This window comes from Anguilla rostrata, chromosome 9 (assembly GCF_018555375.3).
Source record: "Anguilla rostrata isolate EN2019 chromosome 9, ASM1855537v3, whole genome shotgun sequence".
NCBI lineage: Eukaryota > Metazoa > Chordata > Actinopteri > Anguilliformes > Anguillidae > Anguilla > Anguilla rostrata.
Window position 1 is genome coordinate 52,739,843 of NC_057941.1, and position 22,525 is coordinate 52,762,367.

The following is a 22,525-nucleotide window of genomic DNA, read 5'->3' on the forward strand; positions in this document are numbered from 1 at the left end:
TTAAGGGCCTTAGAATACTTGTGTCAAATATGTGGGCTCTGGGGACATCTAGTGGCCATTCGGGGAATTTCAGGGACTCCAACATTCTTGTTGGCTGAATGTTAGAGTGGCTAGGTTTTATATATTTGTTTATGCCCTGTGCTGGGTGTAATTAGTGATGGATAAATGTACCAGATAATCTGGGGGGGGGGGGGGGGGGGGGGGTTGGGGCTTTGGCTGCGAGGAGATGGAGACCCCTGGATTTGCACTTACAGGGTCACAATCCCCCGCATATTAAATCCACTCCATTACAGTCACTTCGGCGCTGGGTCCTCCTCTTGTTTTAGAGAGGATTTAAGGGCAGAACCGGGAGGGGAGAAATTTAAATTCCATTTTTAATCAGAACCAAAATAACATTTAGAAATGTAAAAATAAAAAGGAATGAATACATGATCAAAGTTTTGGCTGATTAACCTTCCTAAGAGAAGCGCACACACACACGCAAGTGAGGTTGGTCCCCATTTTAGTGTTTGCGAGTGTGTGTGTGTGAGCACATATCAGGCTGTTAGTGCAGAAACCAAAGCACATGACTTCAGGTTCTTTAATCCATTTTTATATCTGTGTACTAAAACCAATTCTGTACCCTCTAAACCCAAGAAAAGTCCCACTTCTCAGAAATGTCACACAGCGTTAAAAACTCAGTATTATGTGTATATTTAAGAAAACATGTTTAAATGGAAGACATGACATTGTAGAAAAACACAAGTTCTATCATTACATCAGTGTGTGTGATGCAGCCACATATGGATAAAATCATTTGTACAAAACTTAAGAAACAGAAAATATCTGAGGAGCAGTTTTGACGATGGTGGCACTGCTGACGTTGACCTTGCAGGGAACACTTTGACCTTGAATGAACATTTATAACTTTTACAATTTTTTTTTCTTTCACAGAATTTCCAGTTTATTCCAGATGCTGACAGAGTTGCAGCGTAATTAACTGTTGCTGACAGCCTGGGTGTCGGCCGTCGTCCTGGTAACGGACAGGAACATAGCGGGTGAGTAATACTGGTTTAGAGGAAACCTGTTTGATTCCACTGCAGAGAGAGAGAGAGAGACTGCAGCGGGTTCAGTACCCTCCCTTCTGCCTCTGCACCTCCTCCTGAATCTGCTGCAGCATCTCCTGCATCCTGCGCAGCTGTGGGGCACAGGAGAGACCAGTCAGGCAGAGCAGGAGAGACCAGTCTGAGAGAGCAAGAGAGAACAGTCAGACAGAGCAGGAGAGACCAGTCAGAGAGAGCAGAAGAGAACAGTCAGACAGAGCAGGAGAGACCAGTCAGGCAGAGCAGGAGAGACCAGTCAGAGAGAGCAGAAGAGAACAGTCAGACAGAGCAGGAGAGACCAGACAGACAGAGCAGGAGAGACCAGTCAGAGAGTGCAGGAGAGACCATTCAGACAGAGCAGGAGGGACCAGGCAGACAGAGCAGGAGAGACCAGTCAGACAGAGCAGGAGAGACCAGTCAGTCAGATCAGGAGAGAACAGTCAGATAGAGCAGGAGAGACCAGACACACAGAGCAGGAGATACAAGTCAGACAGAGCAGGAGACCATCGACAGGTCACAGAGCAGAGAGACAGTCGAAGAGACCAGTCAGACAGGTACACACAGAGCAGGAGATACAAGTCAGACAGAGCAGGAGAGACCAGTCAGGCAGAGGAGGAGAGACCAGTCAGACAGGTACACACAGCTCTGGATTTGGTCTGGGTGTGATTGTGCATGTGGGCGGGGCTCAGGGTGTGGGTGGGGCTCTGGTTGTGCATGTGGGCGGGGGTCAGGGAGTGTTTGTGGGCGGGGCTATGGGTGTGGGTGTGGCTCTGGTTGTGCATGTGGGCGGTGCTATGGGTGTGGTTCTGGTTGTGCATGTGGGCGGGGCTATGGTTGTGCATGTGGGCGGGGCTCTGGGTGTGGTTCTGGTTGTGCATGTGGGCGGGGCTATGGGTGTGGGTGTGGCTCTGGTTGTGCATGTGGGCAGGGCTCTGGGTGTGGCTCTGGTTGTGCATGTGGGCGGGGCTATGGGTGTGGGTGTGGCTCTGGTTGTGCATGTGGGCGGGGCTATGGGTGTGGCACCTCCTCGTCTTTCTCCCAGATGAGTCTCTCCTTCTGGCTGTTGGTGGTTCCAGGCATCAGGGGTATGGGGAAGTCTGTCCCACTGTCCCGCGTCAGCCGGCTGCAAGGACAGACAGACAGACGCATGCACGCACGCACACACACACACAGCGAGAGAGACAGACACACCGTTCATGTACACACACAGAGAGAGAGAGACACACACACACACACAGACAGAGAGAGAGAGACAGACATACGCACATACACACACACAGAAAGAGAGAGAGAGATAGATAGATAGATACAGGCTGAACACAGTTATACACCCGGAAGCCTCTCATAAAGGGAGACCAGGGCCAGTTAAACCCTGTGTCAGTAAGGCCTTAACCAATCCCCCTAAGAATCTCATTTCCTTAATTAATTTGTCAGGCCAGGAATTTAATTTAGTGAGAGTGTTTTATTTTCTACAGTTAGGAGCAGACATGCATGGTGTGTGTGTGTGTACGATGTGTGTGTGTGTGCGCGCGCATACGATGTGTAATCTCTGTCCCTCACCTGCGCTTCCTCTCCTTGGCCACTAGGCGGGTCATGCTCTGGATGCAGTGGGAGCGGAAGTTCTCGTAGTGCGTGTCCCGGGTCATGTCCTTCAGGTCCTGCATGTGCGTGCGCACCAGCATGTTCCGCAGCTTCAGGAAGTCCGAGTGGGCCGGGTTCTCCACTGCCGGCGCAGAAAACACGCATCACGCAAAACCACACAACGCTTTTACTGATGAATGTTACAGCGGCAGCATCTGTCAGAAGCAACAAGTTTTCTGCCATTTAACATAAAGCCGACATTATCTGTTCTGCAGTCTTGTGACAGCTGTAATGTTGTGTGTATGACTGTTATGTCAGCGTTATGTCTGATAGGATTCAAGTGAAATGTTACCCCCCCCCCTCCCCTCCCCTCCCCTCCCCCCAAAGAAACATGCAGCAGGAACTGCGAAAGGTGGACAGATGAAAAGGTTTGGTTTTGGGTGAGGTGTGAGATAGAGTTAGGGTAAGTATTAGGGCTGGGGCAAGATTACGGTTTATGTGGAGGAGCTTGAGAAACTATTAGAAGATATAGTTGTTGATTTAAACAAACGACATACCTTCAAATACATCCTTTTATATTTATTTTATGGAATCAATATTTCAGCTGTTTTTCATCGAATTTATTCGTAAAACCAGACATGGAGACATGTAAGAGAACTAGAAGAATGAGCAAAAGTTGGGTTAGGGCTTAAATTAGGGTTTGGGTAAGGTTATGCTTAGGGTTAAGGCAAGGTTACGAGTGTATTCAGGAGGTTGGAAGATTAGGACAAAGGTTAATGTTTTATGTTGCATGAAACTTGAATTTTTTTTCACAAGTGGGATGACAATAACCTGATATATATCTGCATATATTTTTCAGTGAACTACTTCTTTCAAAATAAAAGTTTTCAAACACCATTTGTTTGTCTTTTATTGATTTGGTGATTGACTTATTTTTAATGGGAAAATGAAAAGTCTATTTCACTTGGAGATCAGTGAAATACATAAGACTATATATCCAAAAAGTATATCATATGTCTAATATCCAAAAAGGGAATAATGATAAAATTAAAAAATGATTCATTTTAACATTTAAAGGAATGAGATATCACTGTTATTACACAACCACAGTAAAATATGTCCAAATGAATCTGAAGGGATTTAGGAAGAATAATATATTTTGGTGGAAAATAGAAAATTACATAAGGCTATAGGCTTATGTCCAAAATGTGAAAAAATTCCAAAAACTTTTAAAATGCCAGTATCTGATTCAGACAGATAGGGAATTGTGTGTACATGATTTCCCCATTGAAGTAAATGAATAGATATGATTCTGAAGGGATTTATGATAAAAAATCTATTTTTGTGGAAAATAGAAAATTACATAAGGCTATAGGCTTATGTCCAAAATGTGAAAAAATTACAAAAACTTTTAAAATGACAGTTTCTGATTCAGACAAATAGGGAATTGTGTACATGATTTCCCCATTGAAATAATAATAGATGTGATTCTGAAGGTATTTTTTTTTTTTTTTTTTTTTTTTTTTTTTTTTTTTTTTTTTTTTTTTTTTTTTTTTTTTTTTTTTTTTTTTTTTTTTTTTTTTTTTTTTTTTTTTTTTTTTTTTTTTTTTTTTTTTTTTTTTTTTTTTTTTTTTTTTTTTTTTTTTTTTTTTTTTTTTTTTTTTTTTTTTTTTTTTTTTTTTTTTTTTTTTTTTTTTTTTTTTTTTTTTTTTTTTTTTTTTTTTTTTTTTTTTTTTTTTTTTTTTTTTTTTTTTTTTTTTTTTTTTTTTTTTTTTTTTTTTTTTTTTTTTTTTTTTTTTTTTTTTTTTGTTGATTCGAAGGGATTATGATGAAAAATTATTTTAGTGGAAAAAGAAAATTACAAAGGCATAGGCTTAGTCAAAATGTGAAAATCCAAACTTAAAATGCCTGTTCTGATTCAGACAGATAGGGGTCATGTTTAATAACTTCCCATTGAAATAAGGGATTGATGAAAAATCTTTTTAGTGGAAAATAGAATTACATAAGGCTATAGGTATGTCCAAATGAAAATCAAAAACTTTAAAATGCCGTTCGATCAGAAGATAGGAATGTGTGTACATGATTCCCATTGAAGAAGAATAGATTGATCTGAAGGGATTATGATAAAAATCTATTTAGTGGAAAATAGAAAATACATAAGGTATAGGCTTATGTCCAAAATGTGAAAAAATTCCAAAACTTTTAAAATGCGTTTCTGATTCAGACAATAGGGAATGTTTAATTCCCGATGAAATAAGGGATTTATGATGAAAAATCTATTTAGTGGAAAATAGAAAATTACATAAGGCTATAGGCTTATGTCCAAAATGTGAAAAAATTCAAACTTTAAAATCCTGTTCTGATCAGACAGATAGGGATTGTTTAATTATTCCCATTGAAATAAGGGATTTATGATGAAAATCTATTTAGTGGAAAGAAATACATAAGGCTATAGGCTTATGTCCAAAATGTGAAAAAATTCCAAAAACTTTTAAAATGCCTGTTTCTGATTCAGACAGATAGGGATCATGTTTAATTACTTCCCCATTGAAATAAGGGATTTTATGATGAAAAATCTATTTTAGTGGAAAATAGAAAATTACATAAGGCTATAGGCTTATGTCCAAAATGTGAAAAAATTCCAAAAACTTTTAAAATGCCTGTTTCTGATTCAGACAGATAGGGGATCATGTTTAATTAACTTCCCCATTGAAAAAATGAATAGATAGATCTGAAGGGATTTATGATGAAAATCTATTTTAGTGGAAAATAGAAAATTACATAAGGCTATAGGCTTATGTCCAAAATGTGAAAAAATTCCAAAAACTTTTAAAATGCCTGTATCTGATTCAGACAGATAGGGGATATGGTTTAATATTTCCCCATTGAAATAAGAGGATTTATGATGAAAAATCTATTTTAGTGGAAAATAGAAAATTACATAAGGCTTATGTCCAAAATGTGAAAAAATTCCAAAAACTTTTAAAATGCCTGTTTCTGATTCAGACATATAGGGATCATGTTTAATTAACTTCCCCATTGAAATAAGGGATTTATGATGAAAAATCTATTTTAGTGGAAAATAGAAAATTACATAAGGCTATAGGCTTATGTCCAAAATGTGAAAAAATTCCAAAAACTTTTAAAATGCCTGTTTCTGATTCAGACAGATAGGGAATTGTGTGTACATGATTTCCCCATTGAAATAAATAAATAGATGTGATTCTGAAGGGATATATGATGAAAAATCTATTTTAGTGGAAAAGAGAAAATTACATAAGGCTATAGGCTTATGTCCAAAATGTGAAAAAATTCCAAAAACTTTTAAAATGCCTGTTTCTGATTCAGACAGATAGGGGATCATGTTTAATTAACTTCCCCATTGAAATAAGGGATTTATGATGAAAAATCTATTTTAGTGGAAAATAGAAAATTACATAAGGCTATAGGCTTATGTCCAAAATGTGAAAAAATTCCAAAAACTTTAAAATGCCTGTTTCTGATTCAGACAGATAGGGGATCATGTTTAATTAACTTCCCCATTGAAATAAGGGATTTATGATGAAAAATCTATTTTAGTAGAAAATAGAAAATTACATAAGGCTTATGTCCAAAATGTGAAAAAATTCCAAAAACTTTTAAAATGCCTGTTTCTGATTCAGACAGATAGGGAATTGTGTGTACATGATTTCCCCATTGAAATAAAGGAATAGATGTGATTCTGAAGGGATATATGATGAAAAATCTTTTTTAGTGGAAAATAGAAAATTACATAAGGCTATAGGCTTATGTCCAAAATGTGAAAAAATTCCAAAAACTTTTAAAATGCCTGTTTCTGATTCAGACAGATAGGGGATCATGTTTAATTAACTTCCCCATTGAAATAAGGGATTTATGATGAAAAATCTATTTTAGTGGAAAATAGAAAATTACATAAGGCTATAGGCTTATGTCCAAAATGTGAAAAAATTCCAAAAACTTTTAAAATGCCTGTTTCTGATTCAGACAGATAGGGGATCATGTTTAATTAACTTCCCCATTGAAATAAATGAATAGATATGATTCTGAAGGGATTTATGATGAAAAATCTATTTTAGTGGAAAATAGAAAATTACATAAGGCTATAGGCTTATGTCCAAAATGTGAAAAAATTCCAAAAACTTTTAAAATGCCTGTTTCTGATTCAGACAGATAGGGAATTGTGTGTACATGATTTCCCCATTGAAATAAATAAATAGATGTGATTCTGAAGGGATATATGATGAAAAATCTATTTTAGTGGAAAAGAGAAAATTACATAAGGCTATAGGCTTATGTCCAAAATGTGAAAAAATTCCAAAAACTTTTAAAATGCCTGTTTCTGATTCAGACAGATAGGGGATCATGTTTAATTAAATCCCTTATTTCAATGGGGAAGTTATGATGAAAAATCTATTTTAGTGGAAAATAGAAAATTACATAAGGCTATAGGCTTATGTCCAAAATGTGGAAAAACTGCTAAATTTTTTAAAATGTCTGTTTTACATTCAGACAGATAGGGAATTGTGTGTACATGATTTCCCCATTGAAATAAATGAATAGATATGATTCTGAAGGGATTTATGATGAAAAATCTATTTTAGTGGAAAATAGAAAATTACATAAGGCTATAGGCTTATGTCCAAAATGTGAAAAAATTCCAAAAACTTTTAAAATGCCTGTTTCTGATTCAGACAGATAGGGAATTGTGTGTACATGATTTCCCCATTGAAATAAAGGAATAGATGTGATTCTGAAGGGATATATGATGAAAAATCTTTTTTAGTGGAAAATAGAAAATTACATAAGGCTATAGGCTTATGTCCAAAATGTGAAAAAATTCCAAAAACTTTTAAAATGCCTGTTTCTGATTCAGACAGATAGGGATTCATGTTTAATTAACTTCCCCATTGAAATAAATGAATAGATATGATTCTGAAGGGATTTATGATGAAAAATCTATTTTAGTGGAAAATAGAAAATTACATAAGATTAAAAGTCCATTTCACCTGCCAATCAGTGAAATATTTAAGATCACCGTTTAATATCCAAAAAGGGGGAAAAATGCAAAAATCTAAAATAACTAATTTTAACATTTATATGATGGATATACCATATTTCTTCAATAATCCTGGTTAAAAAATGATTAATCATGTGTTTTTGGACTTGGCGTGATTTCCCTCTTGGCCTACTTGCTGCTCGACTGTTTTTTTTTCTTTCACAGGTTCATAGTGGGTGGGGTCTGGCTCGTCATGGGATGATGCAGTGCACCTGTGAGAGCTACCTGTGGCTATCAGACCTGTTCCCCCCCCCCCCCACCCCTTCCCTAGCACGGCTGGCTTGATTGCAATGTGCTGCTGTAATCTGTTTGGTTGATGGTCAATAAACATTATGATTTGAAACACAGTTTTGCCTCTCGACTCCTTTCTTTGTTAGGGGCTTTATCCCTTCCTAACACCTGGGAAACAGTGCAATAAATAAGACTATAGTCTTATATCCATAAAGGTGGAAAAAATGCAAAAAATTTATAATACTCATTTTAACTTTCAAATCTACTGCAGGTCGGACACACACCATTCACTCACACTCTCATACCTATGGGTAATTTAGAGTCTCTTATTAGGCTAATCTACATGTCTTTGGACTGTGCATGGAAACTGGAGTATCTGGAGGAAACCCACACGGACACGGGGAGAACATGCAAAACTCCACCCAGAAAGGCCCCAAGCCGAGATTCGAACCCACAACCTTCTTGCTGTAAGGCGACAGTGCTACCCACTGCACCACTGTGCTGCCCTTCCAACACACCACTGTTACCAATATAGTGTCAACCTGCTTTCATTAATTTTCATTCATTAACAAGAGGGCCAACAATCTGATTAATCCATTGGCAGGTAAACACACAGTATCTATCTTCACATTATGTTAGCAAAATTAAACAATTTATTAGTTTTTAGAAAAATCAGGTTTAATCACTAGATATACTCTAAGTATACATAATTTAAAAAATTATCCACCATTCTGTTGTGCATAATTTTCAGCAACAGGCTATCTAACAAACCCTGTGCCTCAAAAAAAAAATGTATATAATAATGTTAATACTCGTCTGTCATGTGTATCTAGAGTATTATGAGCAAATGATATCGTGCTCATATTCACTTTTAATGTTGAAGCTCTACAAATGCAAACTTCTTTCTATTATTTTGTTGTTACATAGTAATTATAAAATACCCCGTTTGAAGGTGTGGCGCTAAGTGCACCTGTGCGGGCCTGTGCACCGTATTCCAGTGGTTAAACGGAACCCCTGTGGGAGGCCTATTTTACACAGTGTAACCATGGCAACCGGTATGAGTTTAGCTTACCTTCCACGATGCCCCAGGGGTAGAGCCTCCCTCGAACCCGCCTCCCTTTCCTCTCCACCACGGTGTTACTGCCAATCACAGCGAAGGGGATGCTGTCCTGGGGGCGGGGCATCCACAGAGAATGAGGGAATGCGTGGGACACTTAAGAACAAAGCGATCCACGGCTGAGTTTCTGTTCCTCCCTCTCTGGCTCCCCTTGTCTCTATCGCTTTCTCTCTTTTCATCTGTCTCTCACTCTTTATCTCTCACTCCCTCTCTTTCTGTCACTCCTTTCTTTCTTTCTCAGACACAAAACACACACTGCACTCTCCCCTACCTACATTCAGGTACTGCAAATAAATATCCAACATACAGACACACACACGCACACATGCACACAAACGCACACATGAGCACACAAAGTCCTGACCTTCAGCTCCTGGTCCTGCAGTTTGAAGTCCTCATCCTCATCAGAGTCACATTCAGGGAACTGGTAGATCTTGATATCGAACTGCTCTATCTCCTCCAGAATCTGCAAAGCATGGGGGGCGGGGGCGGGTGGGGGGGCGTGGTCAGGTATGGGGGCGGGGTCAGGTGGGATGAGGGAGGGGTCACGGGTGAGTGACACGAGCCGCACTCACAGTGTTATCACATCTGCACTGCAGCATCTTCTCTGCACCTGTACCTCAGTAGTTTTAGCACTTACCACTGAACCCACCTAGTTGTTGATCCACTGCACGAAGCCAACGCGATACACTACCAAAAAGTACAAAGTATTGCCAGCAAAGGCTGGGCGGACATATCTCATATCTGAGGGTCAGTCTGGTCAGTCTCATAGTACTGATGCTATCACCATGGAAACGAGCACTAAAACCAAGAATGAAACCACTTGGTCAAGGGTTCTTTTTTCTTCTGGAATCTCTATATATTTTAATGGCAAATGCAAAATAGCCAAACATTTCACTATTCATTAAAGTTTGTGTAAATAGCAGCCAGCCAAAAAGATGAGTAATTTTTAAAATAAATGCAGTGGTCACCTTGGTTTTCTTCTTCCTGACCTCGGCGGGGGTGAGGCTGTCTGCTTTAGCCAGCAGAGGCACAATGTTGACCTTCTCATGCAGAGCCTTCATGAACTCCACATCCAGAGGCCTGAGGCTGGGAACGAGAGGCCAGCCTCAGATACGCTGATATACACCCTACAGCCCTATAACAATACTATACACACTGATATACACCCTACATTGCTGTAACAATACTGCACACATGCTGATATACGCTTCCAGGGACAGAGTGAACAGCACAGTGCGGTGATCAGTGCGGTGATCAGTGCAGGGCCTCGTACCCGTGGCCGAAGGGGGAGATGAAGTACAGGCAGCAGTGCACGCGGTTGTCCTGGATGTTCTTGCGGTTCAGGCCGCTCTCGTCTCTGAAGTACTGCTCAAACTGCTCATCGATGTAGTCCTCTACCGACTTCCAGCTGTGCACACACACACACACGTACGCACGCACGCACGCACGCACGCACGCACGCACACACACACGCGCACACACACACACACACACAAACACACACACACACATGCACAAAACAAAGCAGAAGAACAGCATGTACATCTGCCCTGAAAAAGGTGCATACAAAATAGTATACAATACAATAAAATTAGTACACAATACAATAAAATAAGTATACACTGATACACAAACATACACAAAACAAAATCGAAATTTAAACCCAGTCCAGGTGTGGACTGCACTGGCATTTCGGTGTGACATTAAATGTAACCCCCCCTGGCCAACGCACCACTCTGTGTTGTTGACTGCGTCCCCAAATCCAGGCGTGTCCACGATGGTGAGCCTCAGTTTGACACCCTTCTCCTCAATGTCCACAGTGTGCTTAGTAATCTCCACAGTTTGAGCGATCCTCTCTACATACACACACATGTACACACACACATACACAGACAGAAATGCACAATAAATAGATTAAAATATATATATATATTTTCAGGCTGTATTAACTTGACAGTGGGAAATCCAAGGCTTGGATCTGACTGAGTCAGACTACTCAAAGTGTGCTGTATTTTAAGGTGTGTCGGAGAGATACAGCACGGTACCGATCATCTCACCCTCAGCATTGAGCAGCTTCCTGCCTCTGTACAGGTCCGTGAGGAAGAGGCTGTTGACCAGAGTGGACTTCCCCAGGCCGGACTCCCCTGGAGACCGGAGAGATGGAGAGAGATCTGAGAGCGGCAGATCGATCTCCATCGCCGGGGTGCGATGAGGACACGAACCAGCGGATAGAGCTCTGGGACCTGGGGAGAACTCCAGCCACTGACCTCAGATCAGTTACAGCAGCCAGTGAGTCAATGTGATCCAGCCCTGAGCAGAGCTCAGCCACTGACCTCAGATCAGTTACTGCAGCCAGTGAGTCAATGTGATCCAGCCCAGAGCCACTGACCTCAGATCAGTCACTGCAGCCAGTGAGTCAATGTGATCCAGCCCTGAGCAGAGCTCAGCCACTGACCTCAGATCAGTTACAGCAGCCAGTGAGTCAATGTGATCTAGCCCTGAGCAGAGCTGAACCACTGACCTCAGATCAGTTACAGCAGCCAGTGAGTCAATGTGATCTAGCCCTGAGCAGAGCTGAACCACTGACCTCAGATCAGTTACTGCAGCCAGTGAGTCAATGTGATCCAGCCCAGAGCAGAGCTGAACCACTGACCTCAGATCAGTCACTGCAGCCAGAGTCAATGCGATCCAGCCCTGAGCCACTGACCTCAGATCAGTCACTGCAGCCAGTGAGTCAATGTGATCCAGCCCTGAGCAAAGCTGAACCACTGACCTCAGATCAGTTACTGCAGCCAGTGAGTCAATGTGATCCAGCCCTGAGCCACTGACCTGAGATCAGTCACTGCAGCCAGTGAGTCAATGTGATCCAGCCCTGAGCAGAGCTCAGCCACTGACCTCAGATCAGTTACTGCAGCCAGTGAGTCAATGCGATCCAGCCCAGAGCCACTGACCTCAGATCAGTTACTGCAGCCAGTGAGTCAATGTGATCTAGCCCTAAGCGCTCAGCCACTGACCTGAGATCAGCTCCCAAGCCCCACTGCACCCACCTGCCACCATCAGCGTGAAGTCGAAGCCTCTCTTCACCGACTTGCGGTGGACCTGGTTGGGCAGCGTGGCGAAGCCGACGTACTCCTTGTCCTGGTCCTGTAAGACACAGCCGACACCAGGACACCGGCCTTTAATTTCCACAGCACGACGGCAAGAGATCGGCCGCATTTCCAGGGCAACTCAAAGTGCTAAAGCCCCAAAGAGAAGACCGAACAGACGAAAACCCCAAAGCAGCTCAGACTGCATGAACCGAAAAATGAGTTGCACTGACTTTTCTAGAAGGTTGATGTGCTCTTACTGGTCGAAAGTGCTGGTGATGATCCGACTACACACACACACACACACACACACTCCTGCATTCATTCATTCAACACAGATAATGACAGTTCATAAACATATCTTAAAATGTAATTTTCAATATGTCAGAAAAAATCATCTCGATATCTTTTACTTATAATGTTTATTTTATTTAACATAGAATAATAATATAAAGTTAATATTAAGGCGACATTTTGACAGACAGATGTGGCTGGTTTTTTCTGCCCCATCTTAATGAGCTCTTAATAATGTTTGAAGACACACAGTGATGGAGATGAGCTTTTAATGAAGCTGTTTTCAGCAAGCCAAAATAAGGAGTCTCTTTAATTCACGTTTGATTAGAGGCAAAACTCTGACTTCAAACAGAATCGGTAACTCTGTGCATAAACAACACACCCGTGTGTGCACACACACATACACACACACACACACACACAGTCTAACACACACACACACACACACAGGCATTTTTCCCCGGGACTTCTGCAGCCGCAGATGAAGCTCCCTCAGCCTCAGACGCTGCTGTTAGCGTGTCATTAGGAGCCGTAATGTCAGGCCTGAGGCTAAATTTAGGCCCAGATCATTACAGGACCCTTTCCACCCAGAGCCTGCTGGTTTAATTATCTCACTGCCAGTGCTGGGATGGAACTGGAGAACATTTACAGTTAGAGGTCTAAGTCAGGCGACGGACAGGGCCTGTCACGCGATGTCCGGTGCTGATCAGTGCTGTGTGTCTCTGAGTAGTTTACACACGCAGACCGCTGGGCGTGGAGATGTGTAGATACTGAGAACAGACTGATCTGAAGCTCTAAACCAGCCCTACTCATCCCCCCTTTCTATCGCTCGCTGATGTACCAGTGCCTCATGGTGGGCACTCTTACTGACCGAGTAGCCTGTCGGTTCCCTTCAATTCAGATCAATCCACCTGGACTCAAATCAATTCTCTGATTCAAATCAGTTCACTTCGATTCAAACCAAATCACTCTTTTGATTCACCTCGACTCGGTTCAGTTCCTCTCTCCCTTTTGGGACGTACCTCTGCGGAGTCGTAGGGGTCGAAGCGGCCCCAGGGGCTCTTGGGCCGGGAGGAGGGGCTGAGCGGGGAGTCCAGGGAGCTCATCTGGAAGCGGCGGAGGGGCTCGGGTTCGAGGGGGGGCACGCTGAAGGTCCGGCCCACCGCCGAGGGGCGCAGGAAGAGCGGCGTGCCGGGGGTGGGGGGGCGCATGGGGCTCGCCGGCTGCTGCTCCCTCAGAGAGTCCCGACTGGCGAAGGGGTTGGCCATGTTTGGGGCGGGGTCCCGCAGGGCATTGTGGTCCAGCTCAGAGTCCTCTGAGTCCTCCAGAGAGGAAAACTAGTGGGGAGGAGGGGCCAGGCAGTAGAGGGAGGGGCCAGGGAGTAGGGGGAGGGGCCAGATGGGAGGGAAAGAGCCAGGGAGGATGACCATAAAGACGAGAGGTCAGTGGGGGGGGGGGGATTAGATAGCAGGGGAGAGGAGTCAGACATTGGGAGAGAGTAGGGGAGGGGTAAAATATTGGAGGAGGGGTTACAAGGTAGCAGGGGAGAAGTCAGACATTGGGAAGGATTTAGAGAATAACGGAGGAGTCAAATATTGGGGGAGGGGTTACAGAGTGGGGGGGTACAAGGGGGGAGGAAGGTGATGAGAGAAAAAAAGAGCAAAAAGAAAAAAGGAGAAAAAAAGTTACATTTTCAAAAAACCTTTAAAGGAAAGATGCATAAGCAGCATTTCAAAGTCTGACAGCAGTTTACATAAAAGAAGCTGAGCTTCCTAAAGCACACTCCCCTGACACAGTGACTGACCTCTAGTGGCCAGGAGGTTACACTGCGATGGGAAGCAATCATAATCACCAATCAGTGATTTTTAAAATGCTGCTAAAAATTGCACATTTTTTCCCACCTGTAGGCCTGGCTTGGCTCTGAAAACACTGGACACAGCGAGTTCTACGCTGGCCTGAACGGACGATCTGTCACAGGCTGCTGCAGAGACTGCTGCACAGGCTGCCGCACAGGCTGACTGAGCGGTCTAACTGCAGAGGTTCCCACCGCCTGCACTTCAGCACAGCTCTCTCTGAGAGACCTCTGGACCCTGAGCACACAATGCCCCTCTTTCATTTCGGCCCGGGTATCAGGGGCCCAGTCTACTGTTCGTGGCAAGAGGATTAGGGAATTATCTGTGGCATTAGGAGACCTGAGCAGACTGAGTTCTCCAAACAGAAATGGCCCTTTTAGTAAAGGAGCTTTTTTTATATCAAAAATATCACTGCACCACACAAAAGGCCTCATCCACGCACCAGGACACAACCCTCCCCCTGTGACGTGTACAGCAAAACAAACATTCCCTTTGCACCTTCGCAGTCCTGGAACAATAACAGGCCCGGAGGAAAGGAGGACAGGGAAAGGCAGACAGATTTCAGGAGAGAGAGAGAGAGAGAGAGAGAGAATGAGAGGACGACAGACAGAGAGAGAGAGAGAATGAGAGGACGACAGACAGAGAGAGAGGGAGAGAGAGAGAAAGAGAGAGAGAGAGAGAATGAGAGGATGATAGACAGACAGAGAGTGAGAGAGAGAGAGAGAGAGAGAGAGAGAGGCTCTGGGTTAAGGGGATGACAGGGTCAACACCATCACATAAGAACTGGCTGACCCACCTCTTCCCTGACTCTAAATGCTGTGGCTCTCCAGTCACACATGCCACACAGACTAATTACATGTTACTGTATGTGTCTCTCTCTCTCACATACACACACACACACGCATACTCACACAGTGCATACACATTCACACACAAACACACACACGCACACACACACACACACACACACACACACCTAACCCCGATCAATCACCGCTTCCCACTGCAGTACAGAGGCAAGCTTGCACAGTGTCTCTGGGAGAGAGAGAGAATCCCTATGCACGTCCAGGCCAACACTCTCCTGCAGCTGTGGGGGGGCACCTCTGCACCTCTCTGGGGGTAACCCTACACCTCCCCGTATCGACCGTGCCCCAGTCCTCCTGAACCCCGTGTTTAATTATTTACTTTGGGGGGTGCGGCAGTGTCCTCTGGCCCTGGCACAATTCGGGCTGGCCCACGGAGGTCACATTCAGGTCAGGGGTGGACCTTCACTGGGGTGCTGCGTGGGTGGGTTAGGGGAAGGATAGAGTTATGGTTTTGGGAGGGTTAGGGCTATGGTTAGGGGAAGGTTATAGTTAGGTTAGGGGAGGGTTAGAGTTAGGGTTATGTTGTGGGGGGGGGTTAGAGTTAGGGTTAGGGGAGGGTTAGAGTTAGGGTTATGTTGAGGGGAGGGTTAGAGTTAGGGTTAGGGGAGGGTTAGAGTTAGGGTTATGTTGGGGGGGTTAGAGTTAGGGTTAGGGGAGGGTTAGAGTTAGGGTTATGTTGAGGGGGGGGTTAGAGTTAGGGTTTAGGGAGGGTTAGGGTCAGGGTTTGGAGCAGAGGTGAAAGGTACCAGAGAAGTGGGAGGGGCTTAAACTCTACCTGTGAGGCAGAGGCATTACTGTCACCTCCGATTACCCACAACCCCCTGCAACAGGCTTAGAGGTCTGAGCTAATGCCCTTATCCTCCCAGAGGGATGCCACACAAGCTGTGGCGCTCGATTATCTCCCAGGAAACAACCCTCCCCCCCCACAACACCCCCACCCCCCACTCCGCACTCCGCACCCTGTATTCCAGGACATATAACTTAGCAGCAAAGGGAGCCAGTGAATGAGGACCTGAGGTGTTGTCTGAAGGGGTACGTTCTGAGTTTACAGTGGAAGACAATGCCCCTGCCTGGAGGCTCTGGTATCCTAAAGGCCTGGCTATTCCCTATCCACCATATCACCCTACACACAGTCAGCGGCCATTTTGGATCCTCCACAGACATTCAGCTGGACGACGTCTCCTGAGTGAAATCAGCACCTTAAACCTAAATCCTCCAACTGAGATCGGCGCCCACAGCCCCAGCTGAAGAACGCAGACTCAACCGCAGAGAGCATGCCCGCGACCGAGAGACCGCAGCCGTAGTGAAAACCAACGGCGTGAAAGTCCAGCGCCCCTTACCTCTTCGTCTGGAGCACAGGAGCCCGGAACCGCAGGGGAGGAATTCCGGAACGTTCCGGGGAAAACCGTCGGATTGCCATGAAAAGCAAGACAGACAAACAAAAATAAAGTCGTCATCGTCCGAAGGTAAGGCGACGGCGGAAACAGAAACCTTCGCCAGCCTGCTAATTAAAAGCTTTCGTTCCTGTGGAAAAAAAAAACAGAGAGAGCCAGCTGTGTTCCACATCTGGCCCACCCCCAGAGGAGAAATGCCATTTTCTCCAGCGTTATAGCTGAGGCTTTAGCGCTGATGTGCAGCCTGTGGTTCTGTTACCCCTGGGCTTGGGCACGGCTCCCTAATGTCCCTCACCATACGCATCATCCATCTCAGCCTCGTGGGTCACTGGGGATAGGCCCGCAGGCCACACTAACACCAATAACAGGGTCTGGCTAATGCAGCTTATGGGACAATGGCAGGGCTGCCTCGCTCAGATCTACTACTGGACTGACGGGAGTCCATTTCTAATCCTGAATAATTCAGTAGTTCATCCCTAAACCAGATGCTCCCGCTGCACTTGGTTTCTCCTACAGAAACGTGTCACGGAAGAATTTTTAAAAAGAAAGAAAACGACTGAGATAATCCTCGTTTTTTTCAGACTGCTTGTTTCTGTGCGTCTGCCTGTCCCTGGAGGTGATATCACAGAATTACCCATCAGAAGTTTGAGCTTGTCCCTCACACAATGTCTTCACTCCGCAACAGAGAGCCATTACATGCAAATTCAGCAAATCGATTGCCTGTCACCATAGTTGCTCTATGCAAAAAAGAATGCTCTCATTCTTTCTCTCAGTCCCTCTCCTCCTGCCTATGTCTCTCTCTGGACATTAATAAATCAAAATGATGACTAATCTTTGTTTTGTTTTGTTTAATGTCAAAACTGAAACCCAAAAAAAACGGCGCCCAGTTACTGTCTTTCTTGTCCATGTTATTGAATAGTTTTATTAATGAATAATGATACATGAATAACAGTTACACTTAATTAACGACTAAGAGATTTAATGTGTTAAATGAGCTAAATAAAAGTACTGGTACATGACACAATGTGTTTTCTGTATGAGAAAAGTAACATATTGGATTCAGAAATATATCATACCTGTAAATGATATATATGGCCCATATCTGTATTTATTTTATTGCAACTAATTGCAATAACTAATATTATAGTACATTTCATCTATAAAATTTGAACTGTAATACCAAACAGATGAACAACTTATGATGTCTCTGAAGTCAGCCAACTGCTTCTTTTTCACATTGCAATACACACGTTGCCGCAGTAACTGAGCACCTGATCCAGCCAATCATAAGAGGGGATCACAAAAGCATGAGGCAGGGGGATGCCCTAAAGCTGGGGTCCCCAGCCCTGCTCTTGTAGAGCCCCAGGGTCTGCCAGGGTCCCCAGCCCTGGTCCTGGAGGGCCACAGGGTCTGCTGGGGTCCCCAGCCCTGGTCCTGGAGGGCCCCAGGGTCTGCTGGAGGCCAACCACCCTGTTTTGGGCCCTGAAACTCTCCCTCCCAGGCAGAAAATGTGATATATATATATATATATCACATTTTCCCTCTGTAACCGAGAGCATAAAAGAGCGTCTCTTGACACAGACCAGACATGATCTTGCAGCGCCTGAACGCCCTGACTCTACGTGCCCTGCCAGACAAGCGCGTTAGCAGAGTCGGCCCCTCAGGCACGGATCCGGCAGCGCGTAAATTCCAGCCTGTCTTTTTAGCGGTCGCGGTTACGCGCGGAGTCGGATTAGTAGACTCTGGGCCAGACGACGGCGGGACCAGCTTCCGAGGGGCGAGCGAAAAAGCCCCGAGCGCGTACTTCACAGAGCCGAGTTTAACAGCAGTCCACGGGACATTCTGTTCCTGGGTTCCGGAAGACCACGGATGCAAAAAAATGCAAACGCGGTGACAGCCATTAGTCCTGTTTCAGTGAACACTGAATATTGTCACCTCATGAAAACTCATCACACATTAAAAAAACTAACCACACATCAGTATTGCCGACAGGAAACGAATTTAGACAGAAACGTTGTTTGGACCACGAGAGTCAAAACAAATCTCCAAAGGGTATTTATGAAAAACAGAAGTAGGTCACTGGCAGTAGCCTAACATTGCACGTCCCGTCTAACTCGTGGAGACATGAGAACGGAGGATACACTCCGCGGGCTTATCAGTAACCTTAATTCCTCTCTTTAAAAGCTGGCAGTATACCAAGCGAGTCCTCACGGAGGTGCGTGCGCACAGTAAGTGCCAGGTCAGTCGCGTGCCTGGGAGGAACCATCAGGGGAGGAGAGAGGGCAGACAGTCTTAAGTTTGACTCAGGTGAAGGCACGCTTTCTCACCAAAGCTCCACTGCGATCAACCATCTCGAAATACGGTCACCGCAAAGCAAGCTGCTGATTTAGCAAGTCTGCCCAGTACCCAGACCCAGACAGGTAGGTAGTTCAACTAATTTCAAATAAAATACTTTTTATTACGCCCATATAATGCAGCCTTATTTTACCGAGCTCCAAAATTCTGCCATGCGCATCTAATTTAAGGGCAGTCCCATTGTGAGCTTATTTGTTCGCACTACGCAAAGCCGGTTGCCATTCAAGAAATTGGTGACATTGGACCTCTGAGCGCAATTTTAAAGTCCAAGATTCAGGAATGTACGCTACTAATTAGAAAAAAATCTAATTAGCACGGTAATAATTAAATACTGCGGTTGTTATCATAGGTGCATTATTGGCAAACATTATTCCAGGACACGAGCGCATCCGATGAAAGATCCGTAGTAATACGGTACTGGTCAATCCGCGTGCAGTACATTCAAATAAGTCAGTTCATTTAACTTCAGGAGTGCATTACACATGCGCACAGGAAACAACTACAGCTGTCATTTAGGCTTGGTTCATGTGACTGACGTAGGTTATACCCTACCTAAACAACGACATCAAGGAGTAAACAGCCTGTTTAAATATCCAGTTTAATCCTCCAGAATAGCTTGGTTTCTACTCACCGTAATGAAACGCAGAGTTCCTGAACATGTTATTGGCCGACGAGTTCTCCATTCCGCACGCTCCCTGGTGTTTTGGACAGAATCCCGTTCTTCGCTTTCAGCGTTTATTTTTGTTTGTCGCTTGCCGTTATTCCCCCGTGTGTGCAGGAAAGCCCGTCGTGCCAGATGGAGATTAGCTACCAGGAAGCTTGCAAAGGGCTCGAGCTCCCTGATTCACTGTGCTACGGCAGCCTACTGCAGCCTGCACGAGACTGCACTTCTCTCCGTTGCTCAGTGGCGACTCAGTGAAGACGCAGTTCTGACGGGCACTGTAGCGGTATCCTCCCCCTCACGCGACGTCATACGGGCTCCAGTCCGCCAGACCAGTGAAATAAAAACAAAAGCACGTGGGCGCTCCGTCGCTCTGCCCCCTCGTGACTGACATTACCTGTTAAAAATTCGTTACACCAGATAAATTAAATATAGTACGTGGTTTATGTACCCTGACATTGATAAACAAGTAATTTTATTATAAACTATTATTTTAATATTTTCGTCACAGTGGCCTAATGTACAGACAGTGACATTTACTTAGCCTTCTTGTTTCACTGAAGGCAGAAGTTAATTAATGTAAAAACAATACGACCCCACAACATTACAATGAGGAAAATGTTTGTGAAGGTTCAATCTACTGAAAAATGAATGGGTCAACACAAGCGTTAGCGTCAGGGCGAACCCCTCCACCCAATTCCTTACCTAGTTTCATCTGCTGAAGTTGTGGGTGCGCTGTGGGGACCACATTACAGACACGAGCAGGCCAGCAGGGACGTGTCTATTTATCTGGGAGCAGTTAACCACGATAACCGCTAGTCACAGCTCCCAGCACAGAGAAGGGGGCACACCACACACACATACACACACACACACACACACACGTCCCATAAACACACCCACACACATGCACACACGTCCCATAAACACACCCACACACATGCACACACGTCCCATAAACACACACACACACATGCACACACCCCACCCCCCCACACACACACACACATCCCATAAACACACACACACCCACACACATGCACATACACGCACGCACACACACACGCACAAGCCACACACATACACACACACACACACGGAACCCTGTGTTCTAGAACCCTCAGAATTCCGCAAAGCAGTCTCTTGTGATGTCGTCAGTGTCCTGTTACTGTACAGGACAGTCACGCACACTGAGCGGGGCGTGTCCAATCTGGCAACCCGGCTTGTGTAATTGACCCTAAATTAAATCCTTTCATGTGTGGTTTTTTTTTTCTCCTCCTGAGGGTGGAGGACTGCATTGTAGCTGGGGTGGTTTCTGATGGCTTTCTCAGCTGCTGAAGCTGACGAGCTCTCCTATCTGTCTCATGTTAGACAGACATCAAAAGATAAAACACCACCATCATTTGGACCAAACCCTTTTTTTAGCATCGGTTTGGTTGTGGTTTTTTTTTCTTTTTTAAACTGGAAGACATTTATCCTCCCACCCTGAAGCCCACTTCTAGCAAGTCTAAACACTAACCCATTTACACTGACAAAGAGAGAATGTGTGCTTCTATTTATGAGTGTCTGAGTGTGAGAGAGAGAGAGAGATGGAGTGTGTGTGTGAGAAAGAGAGAGCAAGTGTGTGTGAGAGTGTGTGTGTGAGAGAGTGTGTGTGTGTGTGAGAGAGAGAGAGATGGAGTGTGTGTGAGAAAGAGAGAGCAAGTGTGTGTGAGAGTGTGTGTGTGTGTGAGAGAGAGAGTAAGATCCACACTTTGCTGTTGCCCAGGGACAAAGGGACTCTGCTGGTGGGAACAGCAGTGTCTCATTGCTCACCAGCACCCCCTGTTGGCCAGACAGGTGTCTTCCTCTGACTCATGTCTGTGCAAAGTTGTGGGCTGTGGTGTGAAAAGAAACGATGACTAGTCATTGCATGTTTCAGAAGAAAGAGTGTGCTTGTCTGCACTGTCCTGAAAGGGGAGGGGGTGAGAACCTTATAATATCCCAGAATCCCCCCCCTAGTTCTGCTGGGACAGACAGAGAGGCCCCCAATAACACAGAGGTGCTGACAAAAATACCAAAATATGCTGACGAGGGGAATTCTGAACAGCATGTGTCAGACTGGTGTCTCAGGGGTACAGGCGAGCTTGAACCCGCATCCCCCCCTGGCTATGCCACACCCGGGATGGGGGCTGCTCTGGGGGAGTAGAGGGAGACTGAGTTAAGGGGGGGGCAGGGTGAGGTAGGGGGGGCAGGATGAGGTAAGGTGGGGGGGGGGGGGGGGGTGCTGCTCTGGGAGTAGAGGGAGATTGAGTTAAGGGAGGGGGCAGGTGAGGTAAGGGGGGGGCAGGATGAGGTAAGTGGGGGGGGGGTGCTGCTCTGGGGAGTAGAGGGAGATTGAGTTAAGGGGAGGGGGCAGGGTGAGGTAAGGTGGGGGGGGGGGGTGCTGCTCTAGGAGAGGAGAGAGAGTTTGAGGGAAGGAGGGAGGTGGGGGAGTTGGGGGGCAAGACTGCAAAGGAGGGACTCTGAAGTTCAGCTGAAGCACAGATTGTACTTGTATAAAATTGACCAAAATTTCACCAGTACAATCACCCCTGCTTTTCAACAGGACCGGCCGAACACTCCAGCTACTAATTAACTGCGGACAGGGTCCCAGACTGACTGTCTTTACACATCCTCTCTGATCCCAGGCCCTGCTGACCAAAACTCCAACGCCATTTCCACGTGCTATTAGCAACCGTGTGCTTACGGGTGTCCTCAAAAAAAACAAAAAAAAAAAAACGGAAATGACTGAACTATCGTTTCCCACGCAGTAATAGCCTAGTATTTAGTTTTATTTTCGTTCTGATAACAGTGCCGGCTGTAGCAGTGAAACCCTGCTATTTTTAGATGTCCTCCACAGTTATTACCTAAACCACAGGTGCAGTGCAGGAGCCACATTGCGTG

General features: G+C 44.8%; 1 protein-coding gene across 1 annotated transcript; it reads right to left on the reverse strand.

Annotated features, from left to right (window-relative positions):
• Positions 1-562: 562 nt before the first annotated feature.
• On the reverse strand, positions 563-16,662 carry LOC135264172 (septin-5-like). The gene is made up of 12 exons (XM_064352885.1): positions 16,531-16,662; positions 13,494-13,808; positions 12,139-12,235; positions 11,149-11,235; positions 10,824-10,947; positions 10,365-10,499; positions 10,060-10,177; positions 9,453-9,554; positions 9,044-9,140; positions 2,643-2,805; positions 2,106-2,205; positions 563-1,177 (listed from the first exon to the last, which is right to left on the reverse strand). Exons 1-12 carry the CDS (start codon positions 16,645-16,647, stop codon positions 1,109-1,111), a joined length of 1,524 nt encoding a protein of 507 aa, XP_064208955.1. The 5' UTR covers positions 16,648-16,662; the 3' UTR covers positions 563-1,108.
• Positions 16,663-22,525: the final 5,863 nt, after the last annotated feature.